This window comes from Nymphaea colorata, chromosome 5 (assembly GCF_008831285.2).
Source record: "Nymphaea colorata isolate Beijing-Zhang1983 chromosome 5, ASM883128v2, whole genome shotgun sequence".
In the NCBI taxonomy this organism is placed as follows: Eukaryota; Viridiplantae; Streptophyta; class Magnoliopsida; order Nymphaeales; family Nymphaeaceae; genus Nymphaea; species Nymphaea colorata.
In genome coordinates, this window is record NC_045142.1 from 1,832,728 (window position 1) to 1,858,588 (window position 25,861).

At 39.6% G+C, this 25,861-nt stretch overlaps 3 protein-coding genes across 3 annotated transcripts; 1 reads left to right on the top strand and 2 right to left on the bottom strand.

Annotated features, from left to right (window-relative positions):
• Positions 1-303: 303 nt before the first annotated feature.
• LOC116255175 (protein PLASTID TRANSCRIPTIONALLY ACTIVE 16, chloroplastic) lies at positions 304-4,101 on the top strand. Its single transcript, XM_031630954.2, has 5 exons — positions 304-843; positions 2,099-2,551; positions 2,675-2,743; positions 2,894-2,952; positions 3,435-4,101. Exons 1-5 carry the CDS (start codon positions 400-402, stop codon positions 3,958-3,960), a joined length of 1,551 nt encoding a protein of 516 aa, XP_031486814.1. The 5' UTR covers positions 304-399; the 3' UTR covers positions 3,961-4,101.
• A 762-nt stretch (positions 4,102-4,863) lies between these two features.
• LOC116254012 (potassium transporter 26-like) lies at positions 4,864-11,681 on the bottom strand. The gene is made up of 9 exons (XM_031629031.2): positions 11,652-11,681; positions 9,629-9,777; positions 8,972-9,194; positions 8,438-8,683; positions 7,506-7,556; positions 7,151-7,411; positions 6,760-6,812; positions 6,054-6,423; positions 4,864-5,853 (listed from the first exon to the last, which is right to left on the bottom strand). The coding sequence occupies exons 2-9, from the start codon at positions 9,758-9,760 to the stop codon at positions 5,033-5,035; spliced, it is 2,157 nt and encodes a 718-aa protein (XP_031484891.1). The 5' UTR covers positions 9,761-9,777; positions 11,652-11,681; the 3' UTR covers positions 4,864-5,032.
• A 7,469-nt stretch (positions 11,682-19,150) lies between these two features.
• LOC116253868 (AT-hook motif nuclear-localized protein 20-like) lies at positions 19,151-21,267 on the bottom strand. The gene is made up of 2 exons (XM_031628837.2): positions 21,258-21,267; positions 19,151-20,746 (listed from the first exon to the last, which is right to left on the bottom strand). Exons 1-2 carry the CDS (start codon positions 21,265-21,267, stop codon positions 19,383-19,385), a joined length of 1,374 nt encoding a protein of 457 aa, XP_031484697.2. The 3' UTR covers positions 19,151-19,382.
• Positions 21,268-25,861: the final 4,594 nt, after the last annotated feature.

Consider the following 25,861-nt stretch of genomic DNA (forward strand, 5'->3'; position numbering starts at 1 on the left):
TTACTTCTCTTGCCAGTTTGATTAATATTCCGTTTCAAAAGATAGAATCGAATTTGAGCTCCGACGCAAAATTTTGTTCTGTGGAATATGATTGTGGAATTCCACGAAGACTGGATCCTAGCTCAAGCTCGAACCAGTGACTTTCCTACAGCACTAATGGATTTTGTGGCGAATCTACAATTCCGTGGTGGAACGAACGTCTGGTCTCTGCTTCACCTCGAGTGGATAGAGAAGAAACGACGTGGCACCGCTTCATAGGCCACTATACTCTCCTACTCATCTGATCCTCCATGCTGGCACAGTTCATGGCAGCGGAATCTAAAGCCCGGACTCAGAAGAAGAAAGGAAAGAAGAAAGGAAAGCACTGGGAAGACAAAGGAGGAGGAAGCCGTTCCGTTCATGGCTCACTCTCTTGGCTCCAACTCCTTTCTTCTTAATCCCTCTCATCGTTCATCCCTCCCGTCAAAAAATCACAGAAGGAGTTCCTTTATTTCCGCGGCGGCGCCAAAGAGGGGCATCTCCTTCCCTCCCTTTAGAGTCGGGAAGCAAGGCGACGGCGAGCCTGGGGAGGGAAGCAAGCAAGAGGCGCCGGAGAAAGGCAGAAAGAATCCGTTCAATTTCGGAAACGTGAATGTGCCTGATGTTCAGGCATTGATCCCCATCAGCCAGGCTTCAGCCTTGACGCGTCGAAAGGACAGCCAAACTGTTTTTGTTGCTGGTGCAACTGGCCAGGCCGGTGTGAGGATCACACAAACACTTCTCCGGCAGGGATACAAGGTCCGGGCCGGCGTTCAGGACCTTGGGTTCGCGCAAGAGCTTGCTCGCATTGCTGCTAATTATAAGGTAGAGTTCTCATCTTCTTCATGACATTGAAGCTCTGTCTCTTTCCAATCAAATCAATGGCTGATCTTAGTGAGGCTCTCCTTCATCTATATCTTTCGGAATGGAAAAGGCATGACACATTGATGTTCTTGATATAAGAGTAGATTTAATGGTACCATTTTTTTTCTTTCTACTGCAATTCGTTTATCTCTGCGATTAGGATGGCTACCATTGACAATTTACAACGGTGGAGACAGTCCGAACCCTGCCAGATTATTCAGGAAACGAACTCCAGGCATCGAGCTCTTGACCTCCGATTGTCACATTTTAGGCTAACCATCTAGCTAGGTGTAAAGAGTTCTTGTTGGGATCAATTTCTAGTCCCATATCTGCAGATTTCTTCACATAGATGACTGGACCCACATGGGCTGCAAATTGCATTATTCTCTCAATGAAATGTGAAATTGGAGGCTAAGCTGAGGCTTAAGTCATCAGCGGTTGCCTTCCAAACCTTTTTTAATCATTGTTCAGTAGGATTGCCTGTGGTTAGACCAAGCTTAGTTCCACCATGTAATATCATGCAAAACTGTGTTTCCTTTATCCAATTTCTTTCAAAAGAATGAATGAATTTGGTAAATTAGATCTGGGAACGGTGATAAGCAATATTAGCGGATTAGGAATGGCCTAGTCTTTGGATTCCAATCTAGCAGATATCAAGCACTCCCATTTGTTCAGTTCCAATTTTTCTGATTCACCCTGCAATGACAGGCGATCAAACAATAGTTCACTGTAACCTGCTGTAATCCACCTTAATTTGATCGGAATGGCATAATTTCTAATCAGGCGTGACTTATGTCTTGTTGAATAACTGCATGGGAAACCATAGTCGTTTTTCGCTGTTTTCGCTGGTACCAGAATTGGAAAATGAAATCTTCACTTGATATTTTAAGGTACCGATAACAAAGAAAGCTCATACATTCTAAAAAAAAACCTATAGCTACATTTGTAGTGGAGCAGAGTATTTTTGCAATTCTTTTTGAGGAAAAGGCAACGTGTCACCATGATATCATATTTTCATGTAAAATGAATCAGACAAGGAATTTCAGCAATTCTCAGTCTGGGTCTAAGCATGCCACTCTTATTTCATCTGTTCGAAAGGGTTGCCACCATACAAGTTGGAAAAGCCTGATGCATATTCTCGGATTACCAAAATACTTTTTGGGCCCGCCATTTTCTGATACTGGATCAATTCTTCTGACACAAACTTCTGATCCAGATAATTTCCAATGAGGAACTGAAGCGACTGAATGCTGTGGAATCTGCATTTGAGAGTCCAGAATCAATTGCAAAGGCAATTGGTAATGCCGCAAAGGCTGTTGTCACTGTAGGTCCTGGCGAGAATGGTCCGAGCACTGCGGTAACTGCATTGGATGCTCTGAAGGTGGTCCAGGGAGCTGAGCTTGCTGGTGTCCAGCATGTTGTGCTGATCTATGAAGTAGCTGTAACTCCAGTCTCCACCTACAACGTGCTAGATGGTCTCTCATCCTTCTTCTCGAACATTTTCTCCTTCAACCAAGAGCTATCCTTGCCAGAATTGCTGGCAAAAGTGGCTGAAACTGAAATTGGTTACACACTGATTAAGGCCAACCTTGCCGATGATTACTCACCAGAGAGCAGCTACAATGTTGTCATTAGACCGGAAGGGAGTGCAGCTCAAGATGACTACAAAGTAATATAGTGGGTGCAATTTTTTTTCAGGTTTAGTTCGTCTTTGTTTTCTGAAGACTTGCTTTCCAAGTGGCCTGAAATTTTGAATTCGAAATATTTGACCTTTGTGTTTTGAATGGTGCAGGTGTCAAAATCGCAGGTTGCTACCCTGGTGGCAGATGTTTTCTCAAACATAGCAATTGCAGAAAACAAGGTCAGTGAGGGCTGGATCTATGACTGAATAACAGACCTATTCTGGATCTAGGTGCCGACTATGGACCCAACAGATCCACCAATGTTACAAAAAACTCAGGACCCACTTATGTTTTGGTCCACGATTTAACACCTTCATCCTCATGTTCAGGTTGTTGAAGTTGGTACAAGTCCATCGGCTCCAGCAAGATCAACTGATGAACTATTCAGGTAATGTCACTAACTTTTACTAATCCTACTGGGGCATGAATGAATTGAGTAAAACGAAATGGATCATCTCGATGCAAGTGAAATGTAATAGTTCACGGAACAAGGCCCAACACTTTGACTTAGACCTGGATAGCTTTCAGACCCAATGAACTGTTCGTCAGAAGCTTTTATATATATATATATATATATATATATATATATATATATATATATATATATATATATATATATATATATATATATATGGTTTTCTCTGTTTGTCTGTGTGGAGAAGTACAAATCATCTGAGATGCAAAATGAGTTTCAGTATTAAGGAGCAGCTTTTTGAATAGGCATTTCACAAGGTTTTAGTAATTTTGAAATAGTCACATTGTTTTAGACTTCCAAAGTAAGCGTCTGGGAGTACTCCCTTACAGAAAGCATCAGAAATTGGCTATCCGTGGGTGAGCTGTGAAAATGACATCTCAGTTGTGGAAATGCAGCACGATTCCAGAAGATGGAAGAAGGAAGGCCTACGCTGAAGCTGTGGCAAGAGCTAAAGCAGAGGAAGAAGCACTAGAAGCATCAAGGAAGGCACAAGAAGCAGCAGAGGCTGCAAGGAAGCTGGAAGAGGAAGTAAAGAAGCTCTCCAAACAGGAGGTAATAGCTGCCACCTTAGCAGAAGAAGCCCAAGAGAAGGCCCAAGCAGTTGGGTCTAACATTGACAAATTACTTAGTAGAGCAAAATCTGCGGGACAGGACTTCTCCTGGGAGAAATTATCATCTCAGTTTGCAGATTCCATCAAACTGAAACCAAATGAGATTCCAAAAGTTCAGTTGGCAACAATTCGTGGACAAGCAAAAGCTCAGACTTTGCCTCCAAAGAAGGCGATTGTAAAGCCACCAAAGCAGGCAAAACAACCCCAACCACCTCAGCCGAAATTGAAACCCAATGAAAAAAAATCTGAAGTTAGGAATGTGTTTGGTGGCCTATTCAAGCAAGAGACAATCTACATTGATGATGATTGAAGGCAAATCTTCTGGTTACAAAGTAGTGAAAAGGGAGTTGTAGGGCCGAGATTTTGCAAGTGTATTCTTTCTCGGTGTGCTCCTTTCCAAATTTTGTGCAGAAGACATCAAGTTGCAATACGATGTACCGATATTACTTAACTTTGATTCTGTTTCCTCCCTACAACCGTTTCTTTAATACAATAACCAACAAAGTCCAGAGGATAGTTTCTTCTTGACTTGCATGCCAGAAATTTCTGGAAAGTGAATGTACCTGAAATTCTTTCATATAATTCTTAAGTCACACGGACACTGGTACTAGTACAGATACCGGGAAGTGGGTATGGATGCGACAATTTTAAAAAATGTGGATACGAGCATACAATAAAAGTACATATAATACACATATATATACGTGTGTGAAAAATCTCACAAAAAATGGAAAATTAATGCAAAACAGGTGAGAAAAATGTGAAATAGTTGAAAAACACATTTTGGATAATTATATATGCAAAAAATAATATGAAAAACATTAAAATTAATACGAAAAAAATGTAAAAGATAATATTTTTTTTTAAGAAGCCGTGTCAAAGTGCATCGCTGTAACCATGTCCACGTGTCGACATGTCGACATGGGTATAGTGGCAAAATTGCTGTATCCATGTCACTTAGTATAATTCAATGAGGGTAAATCATATACAAGGCTATGAAAATGCCATCCACCTTGCTTAAATTCGGTCTTGATCATCTTTAACATATGAAATTTTAATTTCGTTCTGATTCTGTTACTCCATAATTTTCATAATGGCCAAAAGTTCCAAGCTCGATGACACCTAAATGATCCTTGAAAAATGAGTGATTAAAAACCTCCCAAAAGAAAGATCAGAAGCAAGAGCCATTATCATGATTCGGAAGTAATCTGCTCAAAGCCTGAAGAAACATACAACTAAAGGCAATATAAAAACTTGAAGAGGTTCATGTTTGTAACGTATCTCGGGATTACATTCTCCTTTTCACACTACGAGATCCTGTTATCAGTAGTAATGGAACAATCAGCATAACAGAATATAGTAAACTAGCCTTTCCCTAAGACTTATATTTCATAGAGGATTCCAACTTGCAGTAGCTTCTCCGGATGAATTCCTAGCATAGAAACTGTGGATCTGAAGTTCTTCTGCAGAAAACGGTAGACATAATTGATGATAATGCGATCGATGCACCCATTTTGCTTGCTTGACCTCAGGATTGTTCTTCCCATGACAAAAACTACATCATGAACTTTGGCAGACTCAAGTTTGGTAAGTTCATCATTACTGTCAATCTGTTCCTTGATTTTCTCCATGACTGAAGCTATGAATTTGTCATCTTCCATTCCAGGAACATCGGTGTATCCATACTGCACCAAGCATCTGTACATTCCATCAGGTCCCAGTTTTCCAACAAAATATCGTTCATCTGGAAGAACAGTTCGAATGGGCAGAGTTCTGATGGTAATTATCACTGTGATTCTGCGCAGAGCACCAACATTTTTGACATAATGCCTGACAATTGGTGGGATGCCATTGACAAGGTCTGTGAAGAATAAACAAACCCCAGGAACATAACAGGCTTGTACTTCAGAGATTAGCTGGCTGAGATCAGCTGGAGTCATCTTCCTTTTTGATTCATACTCATGCTTTTTGCTTCTTCCATACGTCCATGACAGCATGATTATGAGGAAGAACACAGAGATTGCAAATGGAACCCAACCACCTTGAGGAACTTTGTTGAGTAAAGATGTCATGTATGTTCCCTCTAGGGAGAAGAACACCATGAAGAAGACTGCAACAAGGAAGGCATTTGTGTGCCATATGGTAAGCATAACTACAGTCATTAAACAAGTTGTTATGAGCATCACCCATACAACGGCTACACCTGCAATGATAGGAACAATAGATTCTGTATTATCAAGGGGGATTCAAATACTTGTCAGTGTTATCTTGCAGCAATCGCCAGTAGGGTTAGCTCTCGGTTGATATTCTTACAATATTACAGTAGTAGTTATAAAGGCATGAAAGCCAGCATTAATCTATGTCTTTACATTTGACCAAGAGGAACAGGTTAGGCTGGTTTACCATATGCATTCCCAATCTCAGGACCGCCTTTGAAACCAGCAACAATGAGAATGCATGCCACCATGAGAAAATAGTTTACTTCTGGGGAATACACCTGGCCTTCATGGCTTTTTGAGGTGTGCAGCATTGTGACCCGGGGAAAGCAACCTAATGCCATTGACTGTCTTGTGATGGAGAAACTTGCAGAGATTAGTGACTGACTTGCAACAATGGCAGCCAGTGTGGCAATAACAAACATTGGCCAAAACACTGGATCAGGGATGGAGCTGTAAAACGAACTTCTTAGACTTTCTGGATGTTTTACCAAATATGCAGCCTGCCCTCCATATGTCAGTATTAGTGCAGGATATATGAAGGCTGAGAATGCAATCTGCAATTATTCAACAATGTCAAAAGCAGGACAACAAAGACATGCAAGACATGATTTTCCTCAAAAAATGAGAAAAAGCCATGCAAGCATATGATCGTTGCAGAAATAGTAGCTTCCGGCATGACCCTTCAGGATTGATGAAAGTTATGTCTTCATATTTTTATGGCTTTTGATGGTTAAGAAATTAAGGTTGATAGAGACCTAAACAGACTAGTTGGCTCTTACAGGCAACAATGGCCATCTCATTTGCATGTAGCCCAAAATTAGCATTTGTGTTTCATTTCAAGTTTCAGGAAGACAGGCAAAGAGGAAACTGATGAAGCCATGGATTTAAACCTGAATGGATTTCTTGGTGAAGTGTCCCAGATCAGCAAACATGGCTTCTCCACCTGCAATGGAACAGGAAAAGCTGGTTTCACTATAGTAGGAGCAAATCCTGATTCTTCTTAAAGAAGAGTCTCTAGAAGATTATCACTAACTTCTCAGGACAAATAATGTTTAGCGGAATGGTATATAATATAAATTGGTCAAGCTAGATCCCAAAAGTGTAAACTGAGAGTATGAAGAAAAGTCAAGGTTCAATCAAGTAAAAAAGCTAAGAATCATGTTTTAATAGCGTGACTGGAACTTTCTCAGGGTCCTTGGACAGTAATTATGTTTAAGAGAGCTATTTCCTCATTCTATATCAGCATGAAAAGAATTGAGAGTTGGTAATAAATGAGCATACCTGTCATGCACAAAAAAACTGCTCCAAGAACTTCCCATCCATGCTTATGATTTCTGTCAAAGAAAACAAAAATATAGTGCGGGGAGAGTGCCTTGAAAATCGCAGGATAGAATTTGATGATGTTATAGACACCAATTGATGACGTGCATCCAAACCACAGAATCATGATCGGAGAGAAAGCAAAGCCAACTCTACTGCTGCCATAGCTTTGGAAAAGAAAAAGTACCAATAGAATTGCAATTGATATCAGAACCACATCCACTGCACCAAAACCAAAGGAAATTCCATTTAAGAAAGAAAGAAAACATAGAATGGGTAAATATTAAAAGCTAAAACCGTGAAAGATTTTACTCACTTTGGTCAATCTTTGAGGATCTCTTCTGGATACCTTGGACAGCAGATAACACTGGATGGAGTAAAAAAACAAAAGAATCATATTGGACAGCAGATATGCACGGGAATGTGCACAAAGATCCTGGTCTTGAATGCCAAGTCTACTAGAGAGCCATCAACCATGGATTATAGTGACCCTTTTATGGACTTAATTCACCTCAGGTTGGAGTTGTTGGTTGTCTTGGCCATTTGTTTCCCTATCATCCAGTATTTCCTCATTACTCCTTAAATTAATAATAAAAAACATGGAGTTGGAAGTTTGACAGGTCATTCAACTAAAACTTGCTTCAAGCAGAAACCCAATATACTTTAATAAAGGCTTGAAAGTTAAACTTGCATTAAGGGACGCTAGCTAGGATATCAGTGCCAATTGCCGAAGCTCAGGAAGAAAGCATGTCACGCTTCTGACCTCCACATTTATGTTAGTTGCATCTCTATGTATGGACAAACATCAGCCTCTTCTTAAAAGAAATCATGAAAAATTATGAGGAATTATCATCCCATTAAAAGTGCAAAACTTGTAAAACTAGAAAGTTCAAATTTGCAAATATCTTTTGGATTCTGCTTCCGTGTGTTTCCTGCCAATATCTTGCCGACAAAAATTTGAGGAAAATTTCATTCTCTATGTACTTTTCTGCTGATATTTGACACTTCTAGAAGTCATTTGTGCCGGATTCATCTGGACCCTGAGCAGCTCTGCTGGTCTCTTTCCTAGCTGAGCTTCTCAAATTTTCTTGATGCATAATGTGGTGCTAGAACTTGGATTGTAAGCTGAGAGTCTAATAGTTTTTGTATACTTATCAGTGAACTCATTTCCATGTTGGTACAGTTAGTTACAGTTCGATTTTTGCCATTTCAAGACGTAATACTAGAATCCATCCCTTGGAACTTAACCTGAGATTGCAGGAGTTAGAGCTCCATCACCAATAAGCATGCAAGTTCCAAACAGAACAATAAAGATCACCAGTGCTTGAGCTCTCGGACTCTTCTCTAAGAACTGCTTTGTTCTGGACTGCAACGTGCTTCTTTGACTGAAGAATCTCAAGTTGGTGTCTGATTCTAGCCTTGCATTCTGCTTGGTGATTCTTGTTTGCAAATTCACGTGCTGGCATATCAATGAATATAATGCAAATGTACCACCTAACCGAAGCAAATAATCAATTACTACTAGAAAAGAATTCTAAGGCTTGGTGCTACCATGTAAACTGCGCAAAGAAACATTTGCTCGAAAAAGGTGATGAATCAGAAGAATAAGATGCATAGAAGCTGTCACATGGATACTCCGTTCCTACTGCCTTTCCTTGTCCCCTTGACTAAAAATTTTATTAGAAACTTCACAACAAATGGCTGAATCACAGTATCTTCAGCCGTATCCATGTGACAGTTTAGAAGGTGGCATGAGCGCCTACAGCAAGGCTTACTCTTTACCTTCTCCATGGTCGTCAGCTTGCAGAACAATAAAAACATACTTGACTAAAGCAATAAGAGTTAAGGTCCAAAATATGAGGCTCAGAATTCCCAATATATCCTTCTCTTCAGGGTTTGAGAGATTAATAGAGCTAAAAACGTAGAGCGGTGATGTCCCAAGATCTCCATAGACAACTCCAAGAGATTGATAGGCAAACAGCAGTGTTTGCAGTACAGAGTAGTCCTGCAAAAATCACCAAAAACTCATTACCAACTTCTTCATATAATTGTAGTGTCTTTTCTAGTTTTTCTTCTCCGTTGTTATTCATGGACACGTTCAATAAAATCTAATTGCTGCTCAGACATTTTCTTGCCTAGTTCCTGCAGAAAATCATAGTTGGAGGTACTTTTTTTTTTTTTTTAATCTAAAACTACACATATGTTTATAATTTTTCGTTTTTATCTTCTCTTTACATATAAAAGGTTGCTTCCTTCAAATAAGTTGGAACAAAAGCACCTTCTTCTTTAGTAAAGAAACAATGAAAAACACAATACCATTTAGAATTATGTTGATCTTATCTGCAACTGTTACTTTTTGAATGAATTTGACAGGATTCTCAAGATGCTATAAATAAATACTGCAGTTTTAGTGAACCAACAACTTTATGGAGAATCCACCTGTGGCTCTCGAGGCTTTTCCTTGTAGTAGCGAGTGAAGCTAGGCATCCTCCTCCCACTAAACTCGCTGCTGCCCTTAACCTCCACCTCCGTAGACTCAATGTGATCGATACGGTCGTCTTCGGCCTCCATCTTTTCTATATATCGAGCTACGCAATAGAAATTTCAGAAAATTTAGCAAATCAGTTGCGAAGAAATTATTTCACTGTAACCTGTACAAAACTAAATAATTTCTAAAAGGCTCACGTAGAGCGGGGGAACTATGCTGGGACTGAGCTGTTTGTGCTCATTCACGTAAAAAAGAACCCAAGGTTTCTTTTCTTTTCCAAACAAGAAAATTAAAATTTAAAAACTCTTGTCCACTTGTCCACTTGTCCAAGACATCTAAATCAACGCACCGCACTGTGGGATTTTTTTAATATATGAACGAATCTAACCGAAGGATGCAATCTACATGTCAAAAAGACTTAATAATGGATATACCATATGTAATTTTTCATGAATATACAATTATTTTTTGATGAATATATAAATTGGAGCTTCGTTGTAACTAATAGACCATGTCTTTATGGGTGAACGGTGCCACTGGATGTGGGCTGATGCCCCATGTCTCTCTCTAGCCTTCAACTTAAGTGTCATTTACTACTGTTTGCAGCTTAGGGAACAACTGCAATTGAATCGGTGACACATAATGAATGAGAATACCAGTTTGCTCAACTGTGCCCCTTGAGCAATACACTATCTCTTTTTGGCTCATAAAAACTAAAAAACTAAAATATATGTAATGATCAGCACAATATATTTGTTTGTAAGTTTTTGGGTATAAAGAGAACTCATCCAAATGGTTAGATTTGTTATTGTAGATAGATCGAAATTATGGTCTATGGATGCGCCAGGCAGGCTGGGCATTGGGCCGGATCAGGGCTGGGAACCATAATGCTAGAGAAAGTTGGGTTCGGGCTGGCATGAAGCCCTTGTCGGTGGCTCAAGCTTAGCCCGCTTAGTTATCGGGTCGGACTCAACTGTTAACTTTATACTCGTCGGGTACTCAGTTCGATGCGTACATTTCATATTTTAATTTTAGAATCCTTTATTGACGTGCCAAGAGTTTGTAAGGGTTTGGCAACACATGAAGAGTTTTTAAGAGTGCCATCACATAAAAAGTTTCTAAGGAAGTTATTAGTGATACACCAAAGGTTTTTAATTGAGCCCATGGCTGGTGTCATATGTCGGTGAATATATATATTGGGTCGAGTCGGGCCCTCAATACATGAATGAGTCAAGCCAGCCTGGCCCCGTAATTTTTTTTTTTTTTTAAATTAGGTCGGCTCAAGTGTCAAATAACCAGCCTAAGCTTGGCTCATCACAGACCGGGTACTCAACCGTCCATCGGGTTCTGGACCACTTATCCACCTTTCATGCAGTGCAACATTTTAAGGTGGTTTCTCTTATTAGACATCGGATAAAATTGGAACCAAACATTTCAAGTTGGTGGCTCAAAATCTTTCCAATTTTTTTGGCTAATCCATGAAATTGCCTCAACGACCGTGTGGGTGAGGTAAAAATTTTCCCACCTTGTGGCGCAGTAAAACTTCTTGACCGCACAAGAAAAAACAAAGGCAAAACCAAAAACTGGTAAAATTTATAAGCTAAGAAGGCCATGAGTTAACAACTCTCTTCTGAAATACACCAAGTAAAAAGCACACACAATCTTTGATATAATAAATATTTTACCCAATATCACGAACAAAAGTCACATCACGAGGACAAAATTTTCTCTTTCTTATAGGCAAACTAAAATAGCAAATAATGACAAAGTTTTCACTGAAACCAGATTTAAATAACATAATCAACACTACGTAACACAACACAAAAATAAAATAGGTAATTATGCTGCATAAAAAAATCAACAATATGAATGAAACACCAATAATCAGCCAAAAAAACAAAATAAACCCCATAAAATTGAATTAAAATGGAAAAATGAAGAAAAAAAAACAGTGAGACTTGAGGACATATGTACCTGTCGGCCGGGCTCCTAGTCTGAGTTTGAGAGAGAGAGAGAGGAGTTATAACGAGGTGCGGTTACACTGCCGTGACTGCAGAAGGAGAACTCGTGAGCTTTGATAAAAGAGGAAGGCACAATTCTCGTGACCGCTTTGTTGGAACTTGCAGATAATTGGCAAGCACGGTGCAAAAGTATTACTTTATTATATATATGAAATTGAGGTCAAAATAGGATTGTTTCTTAATATTGCCAACTTGAACACGGATAAACATGTATTAAGAAGGATCAGATAAATTAAGACGAGAAAGAAAAGAAGTAGCTTAGGACCTTTAGGTATGTACCAATCGATATATCTCTGTGTGTTTGTTTCTGCGTGACTTTATACTTTTAATTGATGCATATATATTACTTTTGTTTATGTGCGTTCATATGTATGTACAATATTATATTATATATATTGGTATATAGTATATGTAAGGTTATACCAATTTATACTCTATAAGATACAAGAAAATTGTAAAACTCAATTTTGTAATTCTTACATAAGAAAATCATGTTTTACTACGTTTATTATATAAAAATATTGTAGCATTAAAGTGGATGTTTGTCATTTGACCATTATATATTTCTGCTTTTTCGAGCGACCATCTTGAGATTTTATTCTCTGGAATTAGAAACATTTTGGCATTTTTCCTTGACGATATCAGAAAAAAATTAACGGAGAATACATTCATCGGTTCCGTCAAAAAATTAAGTTCCTGGCTTCGTTGGTGTCGTCGTCTCGTCGAGCAACTTACCCACGAATGATACGTCGACATGAAATTGAAGATCGAGAGTTTGGGATCGATCCAAAGTGGGTGTTGCGTTGTTCGATGAGTGCAGAAACTGTTAGCAGTTCAATCTTTCAGATTTTGGCCCATCTTCTGACTGACGCTTACCTTTTGTGGACGGCTTGACTGCAGGAACACGGTATGGCTCGTTTCTTTTGCAGCTGCAAGGCAACTTCTTTACGATTTTGTGGCTGGAACTTCGCTGGTTGAGGAATAGTTGGGGAACTAAAGGAGTTTCAGAGAGAGCGAGGGCTGACCAGATGACGGTTCAAAGTCTACAAGAAAAAGCTGAATCCTGTAACGTGTCCCTTTGTTTAAGTCTCTCTCTCTCTCTCTCTCTCTTTATATATATATATATATATATATATATATATATATATATATATATATATATATATATATATATATATATATATAAGAAATTATCCAGGTCATCCACATTTTCAAGTTGGTTGTATGGTTGAAAAAAAAAGGAATGAGAAAAAAGAAATATGGTATTTTGGTCAATGCATTAAATAACTATTTTTTTTTTCTCATTGTTTTTCTGTCTACCTTCCATCTTGAAAGATAAAGATAGAGCGAAGATGATTATATACATAAATATATAGAGAGAGAGAGCCAACTTGCCTGCAGGCCCCTAGGGGGAGAGAGCATATGTTGACCAAGCATAATAAAATTTTATATCATTCACAATTAATAAAATTAACCAAGCAAGCACGTTCTTAACAAAAGTGCCTTCATTGAATTTTGTCATATGTAACTTTAAAATAAGAAGAGAGAGAGAGATGGGGGTGTCACTTAAATACGTGAACATGCTTAGTGGGATTTCTATGTCCGAGCACATGCATGTAGCTCATTTATATGGTCACTACATGCCTGCTTGCTTCCCAAATCGTTTAATATCTAAGATTTACGTTTTTATTCAATGCTAGAGATAATGATCATGCAAGTTAATGCTTATGATTGGGAGCCACAATTGCTACGCATGGACGGAGACTATTAGATCAAAGCGAAGCAACATTGGATCGCTTGAGTGAAGATACGCTTCCACTTCTTTGCCAATTTTCACACAACCAACGCATTGGAAGCAACGGAGCCACATAACATTGTAGGTTAACTCTTCCATGCCAATTCTGCAACCAACTCATCGAATTGGAGTAGCACATGTCACCCTCCTGCCCCAACCCCAGACACTCTAAGATCCTTTTTCAAACCTGCTCCATCTCGCGAGTCAAGAGATAGATAAATAGACACATCCCATTGCACTGATCGGGGGCGCTCGTAGTGACTGAGGGGGTCGGAGACCAAGAAGTGAGTTATTTATACCAAGCATTCTTCTTATGGCTAGATCCAATCTCCTGGACCCCGCGGAAAAAGAATTTCACATTCTTCCTTTCTTTTTCAGGAAAGGAAGATTAGGGAAATCCTATTGAGTTCTACTTTCTCCAAACCTCTGAGAAAAGCATGAAAAAAAGGCTCCAATGGTACGATCTCTCTATCACCCCTTTCATTTTGGGGTGATCTCGTAGTTCTTGGTATGTGAAGATGCATTGTTAGGTGCTCCATTTTCCCCATTGAGACCGAAACCTAAACATGTGCTCGAGAGATAGATAGCTATCTACACACTGATAAGTAACCACAGCACATTCATGATATGGCCAGGCCAATTGATCAGTGTTCTTCAAATTGGAAATCCAATGAATTAATGGCTAATTCACTGATTCAGTTATCTTCAAAATGATAAAAGAAAGTTCTCATTACGGTTGGTGCGATTGATGGGATGGGGGTTGGTGGACGGTCAGTTTGTATTTCGAATTTTCAGGATATCAACTTTCTGTGCTGCAAAAGTGGGGCCACCAACACACAAGTTGAAGTGCGGTGAGGGCAGCACAGGTGTCCGAGGCACCGAAAGGATTGACTATATCTTAAGAGGATGCGGAGTTGGGTGGAAGCTTCAACCTTCAGTTGAATAGTAGATCTCCCCTGCGCACCCAGAAAAGACAAACAATAAAAATTTAAAAACATGCAACCTTTAAAATTATTAAAAAATTAATATATAACGTATGAGCTGAATCAAATTTGCCATTACTTCAAATCTAAACGGTCGATTCAGATCAATTTAAATTACTTTGATCTTAAAATGATAGGCAACTGACTTACAGTGTGCCAAGTATAGGACCACAGACAACCAATCACTTCTTCCTTTCCCACATGTTCCCCTACTACTTAAGTTAATGCCATTATACACCAACTTGGCAAGTGTTGGCTCTGCCAACTCAAAGTGACAAGTTGGTATTAATGAGGCCCCAGAGGATACTGTTAACTTTGAGAGCTCCCCATATGATAAAGACTTAAATGAACTAACGTATGCAAAGAAAAGAGGGCCCCAAGTTTATTATTAATCACTTGGGTCAATTCCTTCTTTATATATAATTATATGGCCCCCACATATAAGTAGTTTCCACCACTAAAATGATCAAATTGAAATACAAGTGGTTCACCTTTTCATGAAAAAATGAATCCAGTTATGAAACCCATGAGGGTAGCAGTAAACTGCTGCAACAATGTTCTTTCATTAACTTGAACTAATTTATGATTCAAGGTTATTGCTTTTATGTGCCATTGATTTTTATATAGTACTGCTCTCCTTGCATTCAATATAAATGACCAAAGAGCTCCAGCTCCATTTACATGTCTGGGGACTAGGTTCAGATATTTCTAATTTGAACGAGGTCGAGAATTCGATGCTGATCGAAAGAGCCTCTCTTAGCATACTACATAAGCATGCATGCAATTGACCGCCAAATTGATTAATAGATGAACAACCTTTCACATGTACACACATGAAATGGATATATATATACTATATAAAAGCCTTAACTATGATTGGTTTTCGTTTTTCTTTGTTAGTTGATCGAGTAAGATTAAAGGGAATATGAACTAAATGAAATCCTTGAGAAAGTAGCGCTAAAACCCTTACGAGATCTCCTTGACCCGAAGAGATACGTTTTGCTTCATCCAGTGTAAGTTTGCTTGCAGCGCTCTGATCATTTCTAAATTAGCACTCTTCTCTATTTAAGAAATATTGAGTATTTTTCCTTTGGCAACTATTACATCAATCTAGCATTGCAGATCTCCATGTATTTGCTCAAATTATTCGATGGCGGTTAATTATTTGAAGAAAAATATTCATGGCCTTGAATTATACTCAAGGCTACATGATAAAATCAAAATTTCATTACATATCTTTTAGTTAATTACGTTGCAATTGTGCTTGAATCTTACCTTTCCCTTTTATCTTACGAGATGGATAAACTTTTGAGATACTATTGTATGACGGATGAAAACATGAAACATGTTGACATGAGCAACGTCCGGTTTTCATAAACTTGAATCGTTTGATAATTTTTTTTTGCTCAACAAATAGATCAATTTGAGAGTACCCTTTATCAAATTAAGTTAAGCAAAGTCTGTCTGCATATATATTATGGATTCCAAACATTAATAATCTGTATGTGAATGAGTCGAATTCCTTACCCCTCGGCCAACTGGTGAACCATTTTTGAAGAAATTTGCAAGAAGTTCGGCTATCACGTAATTGACCAAAAATGCTAATCACATGGAATCTAGGACACCAAAAAACATCACTCTTCCAATAACATGTTCTAGAATGATAATTCTTGTTTGTAGTTTCTTTTCATTCTTTAATCTGATTGGAATTCCTTGCGGCTATGATATTAATCATCACAAAATCGTGTTACGCTAATCCATGCATATCCAATCAAATTATCAAAACCATTTGCGCGTATCTACTCATGGAATCTGAGACAATAACTAGATATGTCATAGCAACTGAATAAAATTTGATTTATATCGCTCTATCTGAACTCTGTGAAATTCAAATATGTAAGAACAGCACTACATAAATATTCTAAAAGAAAGAATTTATCAAGCACATTAATGGCAATCAAATCAGGTGAAGATAGGAATAATGATGTTCTAGCACAAAAGATCATACAAAACTACACTGGAATCTCATTCTTAGGCAACTATGCATCATCATGGAAGTTCAAACATAAAAAAGTTAAAAAACTAAATCTAAATAACACTATCTTTTACGAAGTATCAGTTAGGGAAAAAGTTAATTAATTTTTTGGGTTGGGCATAAGACTATGGAAAGAACCAATCAGTTGCTTGGTCGCTCTTTAAAGTTTTAGGATTCCTCTTTGCCAACTTTCAGTTAAGATCATATAAATGCAGTGGTTCTAATTCTGTTGAGTTATCATAATTGAAAAAAAAAAATGCTGGTTGAAGATTTTATGTATGTAGAATGGAGTGATTCGCATGCATCGTTTAATTAAAGGCATCAATACTTTGTTAAGAGTCAAAGAATCGCTTTGATTCCCATGTCCATTCAATCTTTCAGTTCACATTCTTGATTCAAAAAATTTCAATTTCCATCTTATCATGATATCCATATCATATTATAGTGAACAAGAATATTGAAGGTGGAAGAGAGAGAGAGAGAGAGAGAGAGAGAGATGAAAACGTTAGTGTAGAAGAAACCTTCGATTTATAAACTGTATGGAAATAATATCCGCAAGGTGAAAATATAATAGCATAAGAAACATATCTCAAATAAACCAAGATAAAGTTGGAAAATGATGAAATACCCTACGAACATAAATTGAAAAAATGAATGGAGTTAAAGAGCAGGTTGCTTCTACATATCAAATCATGCCAAAGTTCAATGCAGAACCTTGAAATCATCATGCCATCCCCACAGTGCACAGATTCTCCCCAACCACCGCAACCGGCCCCCCCCACCCTCTTCATTTGATAATCCCATCTTTAAATTATGGGATACAAGCCGCCATTGCCAAAATTACACCATATGAGTCCACAGGATTCTCTGGTACATAACAAATAATATATATATATATATATATATATATATATATATATATATATATATATATATATATATATGTGTGTGTGTGTGTGTGTGTGTGTGTGTGTTATGCACCAATATCGTCTTTTTCTTTGCGTTATGAAGTCTGTGGAGATACTGCACTACAATGAACTGTCATTTTGGACGATGGTTTGATAAGTTACTTGCAGTAGAAAGAGGAAGAGGAAAAGGGCAAGGAACTGTGTGATGCCAAGGGATAGAAGCTTCGGTTTTAAGGGACGTTTGATGCAGCAGAGCCGCACAGACTTCATTGATGGGAGGAAGGGGACATCCATCGACAAGTATGCAAGTTCTGCACTATCAATATACAGTGGAGAACAATGAACCGAACATGAAATAACAGTACTAGATACAGCTCACCCGCTAGGTACCATCTCAGAGATTTTACCTAACCCATTAAAATAACAGTGACGGACAGAAATTACCACGAGTCATCTTCTAGCATGACCACCATTTTCTTTCTGTGTCATCAAATCGAATGCGATAGTTGTCGACATAAACAGCAGCAGAGATTATCGTAGAGCTACCAAGATGATGCAACAAGGCCAGAAGAGACTTTTACCGAATTTAATGCAGAGATTTTAACTTTTTACCACGAATTACGGCCTCGTTTGCAAGTTGGTCGTCTTCCTCCTTCGAGTATCTAGCGGCACAAGGAGGTAAAAAGTCAGAAATCGTGTAATTGGCCGGTTTTTAAAGCAATGATCGGGTTGAGAATAATTGTTTACTGTTACAGTTCAGAAAACCTATCAAATCAAGAAAGCAAAGCAAAGGAAAAAGAATTAAACCATCGATGTGAAAGCATGCGTTCAAAAGCAGCTGCAATCGAGCGACCACTTACGGTGGGGTTCAGAGGGAGAGAGGCCCATACTCATTTGCCAGAGCAGCGGCACAGCTGCTGCCGCTGCTGCTGCCTTGTGGTCATATTCAGGCACAAAATACTAAAAGCAAGCACCGTTGAGACTTCCATGGCACCCGTCCGTCCATCTATCCGACGACCCATCCATCCATCCGTCCGTCATCCATACATCTAATCTGTGCCCACTCGCCCATCCATTCAGTCATTTCCAAAGGGCTCCCCTCAAAGATGAGATAACCACTTCCATTAATGGAAACATGAACAGGTTCTTTCTGTCTTGTCAGAGCCCTACTATTCTTGTTTTTATTCAACCTCTCTCTCTCCTCTCTCTTTATCTCTATCTCTCTCTCTCTCTCTCTCTCTGTATCATTTTCCTCATCCTCCTTGAGCTTCTCTTTTCTTCCGATTTCCTCCTGCCTCGCGTCTCCACTTGTACACAAATCCGGGAACTGGAATAAGTTTACAGTACAAATGGTTAATCTGCATCATAAGATGAGCTACCAGGAATGATAATGATGGAAATAATGATATCGAGAGTGATGGTGATAAAACCAATTGTATAAATTGCATTTCCCCATCAGTTGTTCTCATCATCAAGTTCTCATCATCAAGTTCTCATCATCAAAAAAACAACAGTGAGAAGAAGTACTGCCAGACAATTTGATGGTGGTCATCAAAATGTAGCAATAACAGCAAGCAGCAGCAAAGAAAGAAGAAGAAGCGAATATTCATTGCTCTTCTTATTGCATCCATGTTTCTGAGAGAAGCCCAACTAAAATTATCCAGTACATCCGTCACTGCGACTAAGCTTCATAGCCTCTCGCTCTCTCTCTTTCTCTCTATTATGAAGAAATGAGCTAACAAAATTCAAATTGTTAAATCTATTTCAGGGAAAGAAAACGAACAATTAGAGAACGCGAGATAAGGACCATCGTTTGATCTGTGTACACATACATTTGATTAATGAAACTATCACTCACAGAAGCAAAACACACGCGCACACCCTTAGAGAAATGAAGAAGAAGACTACCACTCCTGAAGGACTAACAAAAATACCTAAAGAGAGAGAAAAGAAAAGGGAAAAATCAATATGGTGGTGGACGTGGAGCAGCCCAGCCGTAGACGTCGTGGGGCATCTGCCCGTTGGGCAGCAAATTGGGCGGCAGATTGTAGATGGGCAGCGAAGTAGGGTCGGGCAGGCCGTGTTGCTGCTGCCCGCCGCTTGTTGCCAAGCCACCACCACCATTACTACCACCGTTTGCTCCGCCGCTCTGAGAATTGTTCACTCCTCCGCCGCCGGAGGACGATTGCTGCTGCTGCATTGCGAGGTTCTCGGCCTCCTCGTCTAGTGGCAATCTCTCATAGGTAGCGTTGCTGAAGGTCGCGGCAATCACCATGACCGGGCCGGAGGCGATGAGGGCGCCAACGACGCTGCCGCCCACGACCTGGCCCTGGCCGCCTGCGAGGTAGATCGTGAGGCCGGTAGCGCCGGGTGGAGAAGGAGCGGGGAGGAAGGCACCAGAGAGGGAGAGGATCTCGAAGCGGCCGGGGAGGGTGACGACAGCGCCGGGGGCTGCCGGCTGGCGAAGAGTGACGTTGGCGACGACGCCGCTGCCGCTGAGGAGACAGACCCCTCGCTGGCGGCGCCGGGCAAAGTTGGCGACGCTCTCCACGACGTCGCTGCCGCTTGCGATCTCGAGGATGTGGCTCCGGAGGGCGTTGGGGCTCTCGCGTGTGATTATGATCGGCGGCTTTGGCTTGTTCTTCGAGCCCGGGGGCCGGCCGCGGGGACGTCGGCCCCCGGCCTCGACGATCTCGGTGCCGGTAGCGTGTTCGTCGTGCTCGTGGTCCCCTTCGCCAGCGCGGCCTTCGTTGTCCTCATCATCGTGCCCGGCGCCGTTGTTGACCGCGGCGCTGCCTGAGGGGTCATGCTCGCGCTTCGCCGGAGCTCCGAGCCGTCCAAGACCCGCCGGCTCTTCTTCTGAGTTGTGGAGGTGGAGGCTCGGTGGGGCGAGCGCCGGTGCCGACACCGGATCCACTCCCCCGAGCCCCACGCTCCCTCCCCACCACCTGTTCGCCAGCTCTTCCTTTGTCCTCACCCCTTTTTTTCTTCCTTCCCTTCTTCTGCTTTGCTCTCTTATTCCTTTTTTTCTTCCACTTATTCCTTTCAGCTGCTTCTTCTTCTTCTTCTTCTTCTTCTTCTTCTTCTTCTTCTTCTTCTGCTGCTGCTTCTTTCCTTCTTCCCTTTTTCTTCTCCTTCTTGCTGTTCCTTCTTCTTCTTCTTTGGCTGGCGCTGTTGCTTCGTATGCTACTTGTACTTTTCTGTTGGCTCTTCTGTGTAAAGAGAACAACCTGAAGAAGATCTCGAAAAGGAAGGAGGGCCCGAGCTGGGGAGTCGAGAATCTTTCTCTCTCTAGTTCAACACAGCACCGGAATGAATCGAACTCAGCTGTGGTGAATCACCGTCGTGTTGAGGCTCTTTTTGCAGCAAATGAGTGGGCTTCCCTTGTGGCCTAAACAAAGAGAGAGATTGTTATTCTTCCCTTTCTTCTTCTCTTCTCTCTGTTAATGTACGAAGAAAAAGGCGGAAGATGGGGATGGAGATATGGAAGGAACATAAAGAGCAAGATTCAAGACAATGATGTTTATCAGGAAAAAGAAGAGAGAGTACAAGTATTGATACTTGGTCTAGCAACCCAAAAAGAAAATCTAAAACTTCGACAAGAGTATGGCGAGAGAGTCCTTGTTCTCCCACAAGATATTGTCATAAAAAAGGAAAAAACAAATGGGGACAAAGAGAGTCATATAGGTGTAGAGAGAGAGAGAGAGAGGGACTGTACCCTAAACAAGTTGCACCACTTATATATCTAGGGAAGAAAAAACAGAACCCTAATAAATTCCAACAACAAACCAAAGGAAAAAAAAAAAAAGACAAACAGAAGAATTTAAACTTTAAACACCTTTCCACATCCCGGTCACTCTCTCTAAAACCCTTTTAAGAACAGCAGAAATTTTTATATGCATATATATATATATATATATATTACTTGATTAGAGAGAGAAAGAGCAGATGGGGAGAGAGAGAAAGAAGATGTATGAATATAGGGGAGATTTTCTTTGTACGAAATTCATAAATTTAATACATTCACCTGAAACCCAAAACGCCCCACAAAAATTTCATTAAAAAAAGCAATAAAAATTTAAAGAAGAGGGGAAAAGGTGAAGAGGTGGGCAGGGAGGGGGTACAACCTACAGACTACAAAAGGCGATCTTCTTCGGGAAATCTCTCAGAGAGTTCCCTCTTTCCCTCTCTCTTCCTCGAAAGAAAGAGGAAGCGTGTGGGTGTTGTACTATCTTCTCAGAAAGCCAGAGATAGAAGAGAGAAAAAAAAAAAAAGAACAAGGAAAGAGAAGAGGCAGACCGTTAAAACTATGCAGAAAACCGATACCAACTATCATAACACAACTATAAATGCCTCATGAGAGGGAGAGAGAGAGAGGGGAACAATGTTTCTAGAGAGAGAACGTGGTGGTATTACTGACAGGTAAAGGCGGTTTTCCTGTTGCTGGTTTTGGTGAAGATCCTGGTATTTCCTCCTCCTGAGCTCTGAAAGCCGGAGTTTTTTTTTTTTTTTTTTTTTTTCCTGCCTTAGAGAGTCGTGCAGCGTGGTGGTGGTGGGAATTGGGAATACGTCACTGTCTCGTGTCCCGACATGGGTATCGAATGCCTAGGCTTTGCTTAATAATAAAGAAATCCAGATTTCGATCATAACCAAAGAGAATGCTTAACATTTCGATATTGATAAGAAGCACCTAACAGTTAATACTAATAATAAAAAAAATCTCAAAGTTATCTTCTAAAGATGGGCACGAGTTGGTTGATCCTACCGTTTGAACGAGAGTTGAAACTCTCTTTTTTTCATTTTTCTTTTGTCTTCGGGTTCTAGAGCTGAGTTGGTGTTTGAAAACTAGAATTTCATGAATTAGTTTACAACACAAAAGAATAGAGACCACAGGAGTCGAATTAGAGATATGCCACCTATGCACCTCCAACTTGCCCATTGCTATTGCAGAAGTCCTAAACACACTTATTCGACTTGTATCATTCAAGTTAACCATGGTTAAGCCCCAGTATGCCATATATTTTGCTCCTCACACGGGACTATGTGTTGGTATCAAAGACAAACACAAATAAGAAAAACTTTTACAGTTTTTTGAGTGACATACTAAAAAAAACTTGGTTTTGTAAAAACCTGGTTGGTTGGGAAAGTTTTTAGACCCTACATAAAAGCTGGGTTTTATCAAAATTGGGTTTGCGCAAAACACAATTTTGATGTCATCTAAACACGCATGAAACAGTGTTTTGCAAGTGAAACCTGATTTTGCACTTTAAAACCTAGTTTTGTGGTGTCATCTAAATGCCAATAAAAGATTGAAAACATAGGCGTGCCTCGAATATAACCAAAACCTTAGGTGTGTTTCTGAAAAAGAATCTTAATAATGAAAAGAACTTTTCTTTTTTTTTCTGGTCATGTCTTCATTGGGTTAACCTATCTAATCGTGCTTAGCGAGTTGATTATTTTATTGCTAATGAAGTGATTCCCTTCAATTTTCTCTTTGTCGTTTGTGCCATCTTTACCGCCCCCACACACAATAAAAAAAAAAAAAAAAACCATAGAGTCTAGCACACTATGTCTTAACGGTGTATTTTTCAACATAGTTAGTCAACAATCCCGCACAGTTTGTCCATTTCACCCTCGAAACGGCAGCTCTAAAGCTTTCCTAGGGCGTGTTTGATTTCTTGAATAATAAAGTTTGGTCCCAAATGTTCTGGATTTTCAATCCGAGCTCTCGAAGTAGGAGGCTATAGTGCTTGTGTTAATCTTGAAGAAAATGTCCAATATTTTGGCATTCATGTTTAAGTAGGAGCGATTTGTAGCGCAAACACATGCATTCAACGTACCAGTAGCGGAGCTAAGTAGGGGCTGGCATGGGCCACAGACCGCACTAGCCAATTAAAAATTTCATTTATATGACTTACAATTACAACATAACATGATCACTTAAAAATTTACATGAGATGCCTACACCAAACCTGAGCTAGTGATTCGAGTGCCCTTTCGCCAAAAGATCTTGGCTCTGCCACTGCTTTTGACTTTTTATTCACTTATCAAACATGCGATAAAAGAAGGTGAAGAAGGTTTCACTTTCTCGAGGTAGGTTGACCTAAAGCCTCCAAGTTGAAGCTAGCAATCTTAGACTTCAAGGTTTGGAGTCTAAGTTGCTTGGCGCGGATTGGAAGTGACAGGAAGACTTTCTTGATTGATAAGGAAAGGATTGTGAGGGTTTCAATTGGATGAACAACTAAAACAGGGTGTGGTCAAAGTGCGCCTCAAGTGACTATGTTTGGGGCCTTCTCAAGCAATAGCGGAGCTACATGTAGGCTGGTATCGCAACAAAAAACTTCTTTATTTTTATATAAATGCCTTATAATTATTTACTTATTTATATACGTTGTGCCCTATCAAAAATGAAAATTTCTACCACAGTGCCCCTTAGCCAAAAAATAGCTTTCCTCACCATTAAAACCAAAATTGACCTTAAAAGTTGAGGTGGAGAAAGTGTGGGCAGTTGCCCGCACGAACCAGCACAAGTTATTTTTGACATAATGGTCGAAAAAGTCTCATTTTCTTACTTGCATATTGGTGCTCCCGGCCATTGACTTTTAAAAGGTCTGCCCCTCAATTAGAAATGTATGGCTCTACTAATTGTTCAAGTTTTTTTCTTATTTGAAATGAAATTCATATACTTGTAGGACATTATGCACCATTGTTTAATACAATGATGCGATAATAAAGGTTCTTTGCCTACATTACACAAATTAATATACTATATATATATATATATATATATATATATATTCTAAGCTTCATTTGAAAAAGCACCTGAATGAGATTAGCAAGAGAGTCGACTAGCTAGCTAGAAAGTGGATCTTCGTTATATCTGATAAGTCTTAATATCATATAGTTAGCTCATGATTGGCCCCAGTCACATACTTGTATGTTGATTATAAAATTAGATGGTGAATTAATTAAGTTAGCTCGAACGGTATGAGCTTATCCAACTTTCCATATGATCCCCGTAAAAGAAAGGAGGGCAAAGCAAAGTGAGATTATTCTTTTCATACGATTGAAATTTAGAACCATTGGCCTCGTGGGTGGTTAATGAACAGGTAATTTTGAATGAGAAAAAAAAGTACATGTCTCCCTACTCTTAGGATCTATTAAATTAAAAATTGTCATTTAATGGTACTTTTGATTGGAGAAAAAGCTGAAATGATATTATAAAATAATTATCGTGTCTGTCATTTCACCACTGAATGCTTTTGAAGGACGCTTGTCCAGTAAGCATTGGTTTGGAGGTAGGTTTCAAATAATATTATAAAATAATTTGCCTATATTTTTATTTTATATTATAGTTACAAGCATCCAAGTGAAAGACATTATCTTTCAACTGAATCTCTTTTATGTAATCCACATTTCCTTTTAGTATATGCCCACAACCTGGGTCCCCTTAAAATCACTTTACTCGTTAAAATAACAGTCTTATATATATATATGTATGTATGTATATTCATGCCCAATATAAGCCCCATATTGAACCACATTTAAAGTCTTGCTTATTTGGGTGGTTACCATATATATTTACTATTAAACATAACACTTTAGCTGAAGAATGTATAGTAGATCTTCTCAAGTCTTAAAACAAACCAAAATTTTAGAGCCATGAAAGAACTGATCATAAGGGATTTAATTTGAAGGTTTTCATTAAATAAATATTTTTTTTTGGAAAAAAGTATAATTTTGTCGTCCGCTAAAATTTGTTTGGCTCCTAATAACTATTATTCAGGACTTTATCGGAATTTGGCCGTCAAAGGGGACGTGAAGAGTAGGCCGCTTTTAGGGTATGTCCAGGAAAGGACATTTAAGTCATTTCACATGTCATTTTAAAAGCCGTCCTCGTAATTTGCCAAATTTTGCGTTTCGGCTTTTGAAATTTGAGCTCCAGAGCGACCAAACCGCCACCAACCTTTCTAAAGGGTGACGGAAGTACCAAAATACCCTGATTTTTAACGTCGCAAGAGGCCAACACTGTAGGGGTAATAAGGTAAATAAAAAGCGTCGGATGGATGGAAGCGTTTATGGGCCAAAATTTTGACTGTTTCGATTGGCCGGCGTGCGCTTGCGGTGACTTCGGCGTCAGTGGCTGGCAGTTTCGTAAATAAGCGGGGTGACGTAGGGGGAGTTTGGTCATTTCGGAAAAGAGGTGGATGGTTTTGACCGGGGGTGCGAGAAGTACAGAAGAAGGCTAGCACGTTTTGGCGGGCGCTTCGGACGGGTTAGTGGAAAGAAGGACGAATGTGGCTTTTGACTATGTGGGGCTACCCAATTCACCCTTTGACCGCGGAAACGCGGCGAGGTTTTCTCCCGAGATTTGACCGAGCGGCGCCGTTCACATTCGTTGGACCCTTGACTATTCGGTGGTGGCGTGAGGATAAATACGGA

What these genes read in the sequence shown, in the direction of transcription:
- LOC116255175 (XM_031630954.2), top strand. Translation starts at nt 400, where the DNA reads ATGGCTCACTCTCTTGGCTCCAACTCCTTTCTTCTTAATCCCTCTCAT. An exon ending in CAGCTCAAGATGACTACAAA is followed by an intron (nt 2,552 to 2,674) that starts GTAATATAGTGG and finishes TGAATGGTGCAG; the next exon opens with GTGTCAAAATCGCAGGTTGC. An exon ending in TAGCAATTGCAGAAAACAAG is followed by an intron (nt 2,744 to 2,893) that starts GTCAGTGAGGGC and finishes CCTCATGTTCAG; the next exon opens with GTTGTTGAAGTTGGTACAAG.
- LOC116254012 (XM_031629031.2), bottom strand. Translation starts at nt 9,760, where the DNA reads ATGGAGGCCGAAGACGACCGTATCGATCACATTGAGTCTACGGAGGTG. An exon ending in ATCCTCAAAGATTGACCAAA is followed by an intron (nt 7,412 to 7,505) that starts GTGAGTAAAATC and finishes GTTTTGGTGCAG; the next exon opens with TGGATGTGGTTCTGATATCA. An exon ending in AGTTTTTTTGTGCATGACAG is followed by an intron (nt 6,813 to 7,150) that starts GTATGCTCATTT and finishes GTTCCATTGCAG; the next exon opens with GTGGAGAAGCCATGTTTGCT.